Below are 7,507 nucleotides of genomic sequence, written 5' to 3'. Positions count from 1 at the left end.
TCTTCTTATGTTTTGTTTATTTAAGGAATTTGTTTTTACAATATTGAAATTAAAATCAAAGTTTGAAAATGCAAATATTTAGAAATCTGAGTTTTCAGAATCGTGTGAAATCACAACTTAAGTTTATATATTGTATTTTTTTACATATCAGTGTAACTAAACACTACTACAATATACTTCAGAAGTTTATATTCTTGTTGGATTGGAAGAATTAAAATTGTATACTTTTTAGTGTGTCTGACGGAGTTGACACAAATCCAGCTCTGAAGGGAAACATGTTCATTTGTTAAAAATATGTTTTTATTTAGAACCTGTTCCTTTACATGGTTAAATAGCTAAGACCTTTCTCTGCAGAAACTTACAACTCTAATTGATATACTGTGTATTTTTTTTTTTTTAATTTTAAAAAGTGTTTTGTCCCAACTCTCAAGAATCAGTGAGCTTATAGTTTTTCAAATAGTTGAGTTAAAGGTGGGATCTATAAAACAACCAAATACTGGGGTCAGATATATTCATCCTGAGTTTTGATACCTCCACTGCCGCTTAACCATTCAAGATTTTGTTTTGCAGTATGTGACGGGTTAGCCTCCACAGGACTAGACAAGGCCAGCAAGCTGGATGTGCACCTCCTGTTGTATTATTAGGAAGCTGCGGCTGCCTCTAAACAGCCTATGAAGTGACCAGTATCAGCTGGAAACTCAAGTTTGATGAAAGGTTGAAAAAAACAAATCCCTTGCTATAGCTTTAAGGTTTGTTTTGGCAATGTTTGTTTGCAGAATAACGTCTCTGCTTTTAAAAGGCAGTGTAAGTGTGAGTGACGTTTGGCGACGTGCTAGTGACAGAGGCACTGAACCGAAACACACTTGTTGGATGAAATCGCCTTTACACTCTGCTGCCCGGCTTCAGCAAGCTGCTGGCGGGCTAACAGTCAGCCAGTTGACAGAGCAGTGTGACTCACCACACCCCAAACAATACAAGCAAATGAGATCTGACATGAAATCAGATGGAAATTAAAATTATACTTGCACATTAGATATTACTTTTATCCAAAGTGCTTTAGTGCATGAACGTATGTATTATTTTAGGATCGGTGGTCGAATTGGCAAGAAACGCTCAACTCTGACGGATACATGCAAATACTTAAATTGATTGAAAACATGATACAGATTTACCCAGCGGAGCTCCTCAGGCAGGTCAATTTAAAATGCCTAAGGAATAAAAACTGATTGGATTTTGGATAAATCCTTCACATGAAAAAAAAGTATTCGGATTGAAACATTGATTCTGACAGTATCAATCCATTGGTCGTCTCATTCGCTGACAAAACTAAACTTCTCTTGGCTTCTTTCCTTGGTTTCATTTGATTCCCTGCTTCTCAAATGAAGAAGGGAACATCTGCTGAGTGAAAGAGGAAATGTTTCCCCCTCTTGCTGAATTTCTCTTTTTCTTTCCTTCTCTTTTATCTCTTGGTCTTTCCCTCTTTCTTCCCCTCAGAGTGTGAGTTCTCAGGAAACATTGGGTCACAGGAAGAGCTTGGTGTGTGTGCCGCGGGCTTTGGGCCAACTGTTCATCCTGCTGCAGTACCAGATGCTTGGCCAGCGCATCAAGGTGATGGTCCGAAAGGCAGACAATCTGACCAAGCTCACACGGCTCCCTGGAGCTCCAGGTAAGGACCAAAACATTTCAGAAACTTGCAATAACTCATTGTATGGACACAGGCAGGCAATAGAAACAAGATTAAACACAATATGACAATATAACATCATCATCATCACCTTTTACAGTAAGTTGATATCATGAACTTGTCAGCAAACAGTTGCTTATTTACATATCCAAATGTTTATTTCAGTATGTAAAATAAATAGTGCACAAATAATACAACATTGGTTTCACTAGTATTTCTTTTAGTAGCTTACAGTTATAGTTACTTAGTTAATTTGATTAGTTATTAAATTACAATATTGCAAACAAAATAAAACATACTTCTGTTAGCTTCTGCTATAGTGTTCTTAGATGCAAAAATTCTTTATACGGCTCAGTGAACATTACAAGCTCTACAGTACTAAAGAGTCTCTGCATCCCAGTCTGCATTTTCCTTTCTAGAATTTCACATTAAAGCAACTGTATTCTGCGTTTTCTGCATTTTTGGCAAACCAATCAGCAAATGAGTCAAGATTAAAAGCCTTTGCCGTCCTTGATCCAGAATTTAGAACACCCAGATTGCTCAATCTCTCACTGGTTATGGTGGACTTGAGGTAAGTTTTCACCAGCTTCAGTGGAGATAACCTGTGCTCAGAAGAAGCACTACACACTGAAGTCGTAGCTTTTATTTTGAAGAGTCTGAAGAGCTAAAATAAACACTTCTTTATATTGCACAATGAAAAGTGCCAGCTCTACTGTAGGGTCTCTGCATCCCAGGCTGTATTTTCTTAAAATTCGGCTAAACTGATGTAGTTCATGCCCCAAATCATCAATATTTGAATCATATAATCAGGCAAATGAAGACAGAGTTGTCTCTTTCACATATGCATCACTTCTTGGATTTAGAGCTCGGATGTTATTCATAATGGATGCTATTCATTATGTCACAGGTTCTCTTTGAAAACGTCTGTTAAGCTCATTGAGTATCCGATCAATTATGATGTAGAAACAGGCTGTAAAGAGGCTGTCTTTATGTGGTTCTGATTCTCTTTGACCAACAGTCGTCAGAACACAGTATTCACCAAGTTTAGAGCTTAGCCTCTTTTGTAATTCTGCAGCTGTTGTATTGCAGTATCACATTGTTGAGAAATGTTCAACACTTGGTCCCACAAGTTATTAAATAATGACTCCTGCCTAAAGTCAGTCAATGTCTGCAGTAAAGCTTCAACTAAATGAACAGCATTTGAAAAGTTTAGATGAGGATTGTAGCATATCAGAGCACATCATTTTGTTTCTCCAAACACTTTACAGTGTGTAACAAGATGCACTGTGAGTTCAAGATCTATCTGTGCCAGCAGACCTCAAGCCAAAATAAATCTTTCATCATTTCATTCTTGGGCTATCTTTTGCGATACATGTTTAAGGGCAGGCAATCAATCCATAATGTTACGTTGAGCTGTAAATCGCCGTGCCCATTGAGTGTCACTTAAACACTAGAGTTCTCTTGGTGCACCTTTGTACATCTCGTATTGTTAGCCGTATGACCCAGATGTGGGTGCATATAGTTTTTCTAGTGGGGAGAAGAACTCATCTGCCTCCCCAACAGCTTTTCCTGTATCTACTAACACTAAATTTAGACAGTGATTATTGCAATGGATGGAAAATCCACATTTCTCTTGCTCTTTGATTCTAGCCTGGACCTGGGAAAGCTTACCACTCATGATGGCTGCACCTTCATACACTTGCCTAAAAGGTTGTTTTTGTATTCACAATGTTCCAATATGTGGATTCTTTTTTCAGTAAGCCCTGCTGCATCTAGCCTCTTAGAAAATGGAGAAAACTCTTCTTGATAATTCCATTGAAATAGCACCTGAGTGCTAGAGAAATCTGTTCTCTTTTTTCATCCTCAGTTTCATCTGCCGTGAGGCTGAGGACTTTTTTGCACTTCTTCTGTTCGGACAATGTCTACCAAACAATCCAGAACCTCATTTCAGTGATTTTGCTTGTTTACTTTGCATTATGAATAGAAGTCAACCTTTTTTTAACAGCTTCATCATCGTTAGCTTTTGTCTCTAGAATTGCCATGAAATTCCCTTTATTATCTGAGACTGCAGAGTCTTCGTGTCCTCTTTGAGCAATGTTTTGTGTGGCAGTAAGTAGCAGCACTTCCCCTATTGTTTTTATATATTCCCAATTTTCTCTACCCTGTTTGTTATGTTCGTCTTTAAGGACATTTGCTAGAGTTTGCAGTAGTAGTTACAACTCTATGATAGTCCCTCCATGTAATGATTGTTTTTTGGTGCTGCTCAGACTTGGCATGAATTGCCCTCTAGCACTCACCGAGTAGGTATATCAAACCATTCATGAAGAGAGAAATTTTCTTCCAAATACTATTGCGAAGCTTACAACAAGCATTAATGCAATCAAAGTATTAGCTGTTTACACTGGCTGCTATTAAGTTAACTAGTCAACAACAATAATATTTCCTGAGCCAATAGTCTTACCTTTTACAAATAAAATTGTTTTGCTCAGATTCAATTCTTCGTGGTAGCCTCACAATGTTAGCTTTGATTCTTGCTTCTGGTAAGAGCAGACAGGTGGTTGGTAGCCTACTTCCTTTCGAATCGCACTTCAGCACACATCTATACAGCCATACAACCAAAACAATGAGTGGAAAGACGCTAAAATGCTATACTGCAGAGTCAAGTGATTATTCTCTGTGGTAATTTTTCAAACATTTGCATTGAGCTTCTAAACCTCACCCACCCCACCTCATCCATAAATCTATATAATACATGACAATCTGGGAATGATAGACCAGCTTCCCAGACCATGTCAAAAACAAACAAACAAGCAAACAAAAAACATTTTATGAATATTGAAATGTGTGGTGCTGAGTTTCATAGTTAATGAAATGTATTACCTGAGCCAGGGGTGGTGTATGTAAGCTTTTCCAGCTTTAGGTGTACAAGCCTCAAAAGACATTCAACTCAGCATGTGCCACAGCAACATCCATCCATCATCAACCGCTTATCCTGCATACAGGGTCACAGGGGGCTCGAGCCAATCCCAGCTGACATCGGGCGAAAGGCGGGGGTACACCCTGGACAGGTTGCCAGTCCATCGCAAGGCCACACATAGACAAACAACCACTCATGCTCACACCTAAGGCCAATTTTAGGGTCACCAATTAACCTAGTCCGCATGTCTTTGGACGGTGGGAGGAAGCCAGAGCGAACCCACACAGACACTGGGAGAACATGCAAACTCCACACAGAAAGGCCAGGGCAACCGGGGTTTGAACCCACGACCTTCTTGCAGTGAGGCTAACCACTGCACCACCGTGCCGCCCGCCAGTGCAACAATTCCTGGTTAAAATGTTTTAAAAAATATGGATTCTTTATGATCTACTAAGCACCAGTAGAACTTTGAACAACATCCACAAACCTGTGCTTGGTGTAGAGGGATAAGAGCAGGATATTACTTTGCACTTAAATATTGTATTATTCTCATACTGTAAGCTGCAACATACATGAACACACTGGCCGACATGTAAACTGCTCATAAGGTTTACAGCCTCTGTCTGTATTCTCCTTTATTGCTTCAGCCACAGTCAGACAGACCGGATCCCTGATTGGCTTGTAGCATAATCAGATTAGGAACTGATCAGCCTGGTGTCATTTCCCCTCCTGTCTGTATCATATCTCACTGCATCTGATTTAAAGCTTTGCTTTGTTTATGTTGGTGAGGAGAGGAGGAAGCAGGAGTTTCTGTCATTCTGTTCTGACAGTTAGGTGGCCAGCGGCTCGGTGGTCAGTTATGTCCTCTTGTGAGTTTCAGAATCAAATAGTTCCTGAATTTATCAGGATATACGCTCTGATTCTTGTCTGACAATGACACATTGCCTTTTAATTGTAGTCAATCCAATTAGCACGCAGGAATGGATTTTTAAGGGAAATCAAGTGATGATTCAGATTTGGAACAATGACAGTGGGCATACGTTCAGAGAGGGCTGTGAGGATGTAGATCAACGTGGGTAGACCGTTTCACGTGAAGGTGAAAACATAAAACACAAGACTGCAGTGACTGTACATGCACTTATTAACGTCAACACCAACCAAAAATGTTAATGTCTGTGACTTTGCTGATCCTTTTTCATTTCTTTACCCTTGAGAACGAAACCTGAAGTTGACATAAATAGAAAAAATAAATGAACAAAATCATGGCCGCGGATGTCATTTCTTTCCCCACAGACCACTACGTTGTCATAAACCTGCGTCAGAATGGGAAAGTAATTGGTACAAAGGAGACCAAAGGGGCCAGCGGTCCAAACCCCGTCTGGAACGCTCCATTCCTGTTTGACCTGCCCTCTGGTGATATCACTCAGCTGCCATTGGTCCTTGAGTTTATTGTCATGCAGGTAGGAAATTCTACATTATATGGAAAAGTCCCTTATAAACATTACATATTAAACAGTGAAATGCAGTTTTATGTTAATATGCTTAGTTGGTAACTGAATATGTTCATACTTGTGTGATTTTTAAAAGACATCTCTATGTATCTACAGGGCCGTCTCTACACTAAGAGCAGTATTCTGGGTCGTGTATTGATTGGCAGCGATGCTTCAGAGGCGGGACAGGGACACTGGAAGGAAATGTGCAGTCGGGGTCAAACAGAGACGGCCCGCTGGCACACCATCCAATCAGAGTGATTGACTGAGCTGCTGTTCCTCCTCCGCCCAGTGAGTGAAACACAGAGAGGTTTTAGTCAGGTGGGAATAACATGCGAGTGTGATGCACACGCCCCTCACTACTAAGTATTTATTTTCAGTCTTTTTATTTTTAGGTCTGTTGTGGATTTTCGGTAACTGTAGCAACTTTGATAGGTTTCCATGTCATATATCAACCGATAATGTTTAGGAATTAAAAAAACTTGTAACTGCTGAGAGACAAATATCCAGGTGGTCCATGAGTACAGAGCTTTTTCCATATCAACATGTTCCCGATATTGCCTTTGTGATTATTTCCACTGTGACTTAAAACTGTAGTCTGTATAACATCATGTATCATTCTGGTTATATGCAACTTGTGTTGATGTTGTGGTACTGTTTGTATTGTGCCCAGAGGCTTCAAATGTTAAAGCTGATTAGAACTTGTTAGATCAAAACTTTGACAGTTACCCAGCATATATGTTGCCATTCTGCTCATGATTTGCAGTGGTGTATTTCTGTGCCAGTATTCATCCACATACTGTAAACACCTCTTCTTGCTAATATGTATGAGGCTGTTACAGTGGCCTCACTTTGTATGGCATGCCTGTTTGGTTTTACTGTATGATGTTCAGTTGTCTGCTGATGTGTAGTAATTGCACAATAAAAGATTTCAACTTTATTCACCAAAAATGCAAAACAGATGGATACAAGAATGAAGAACCACTTTGCAAAATGATTGAGATCAAGCAGCAGCATTACCAAATAACATTATTGACTGTCTATAATGTGCTACTCATATACTGTGGCTCTCTTGGACTTTATTACTGGACAAAATTTGCAGCAGTGTCTCAAGTGGTTTGATTAAACAGGCTAATACAAGAGAGGTATATATATATACATACATACATACATACACACACACACACACACACACACACACACACACACATATATATATATATATATATATATATATATATATATATATATATATATATATAGTATATGCCTTTTTTCTGGTCTCTTCAGCAATAAAAACATTTTAAAGGTCAACATCACATTGTCCAGACTAAAGATTTAAAAAATATCTTGTCAGTATTTCTTTGTAACACTTTCATTTCAATATTTAAAATAACACCTGCTCTAGGAGGAGGT

The 7,507-nt window shown here is 39.0% G+C and overlaps 1 protein-coding gene across 1 annotated transcript in view; it reads left to right on the top strand.

Annotated features, from left to right (window-relative positions):
- LOC123959201 (synaptotagmin-4) overlaps positions 1-7,031 on the top strand; it is a 36,660-nt gene extending 29,629 nt beyond the window's left edge. Inside the window, exons 3-5 of the mRNA XM_046033140.1 lie at positions 1,495-1,666; positions 5,895-6,061; positions 6,209-7,031. Of these exons, the coding sequence (XP_045889096.1) occupies positions 1,495-1,666; positions 5,895-6,061; positions 6,209-6,352 (483 nt within the window). The 3' untranslated portion in view covers positions 6,353-7,031. The remainder of the gene's footprint in view (positions 1-1,494; positions 1,667-5,894; positions 6,062-6,208) is intronic.
- The last annotated feature ends 476 nt before the right edge of the window (positions 7,032-7,507 follow it).

The sequence above is a fragment of the Micropterus dolomieu genome, linkage group LG20 (genome assembly GCF_021292245.1).
Source record: "Micropterus dolomieu isolate WLL.071019.BEF.003 ecotype Adirondacks linkage group LG20, ASM2129224v1, whole genome shotgun sequence".
In the NCBI taxonomy this organism is placed as follows: domain Eukaryota; kingdom Metazoa; phylum Chordata; class Actinopteri; order Centrarchiformes; family Centrarchidae; genus Micropterus; species Micropterus dolomieu.
This window is presented reverse-complemented; position numbering and strand designations above follow the sequence as displayed.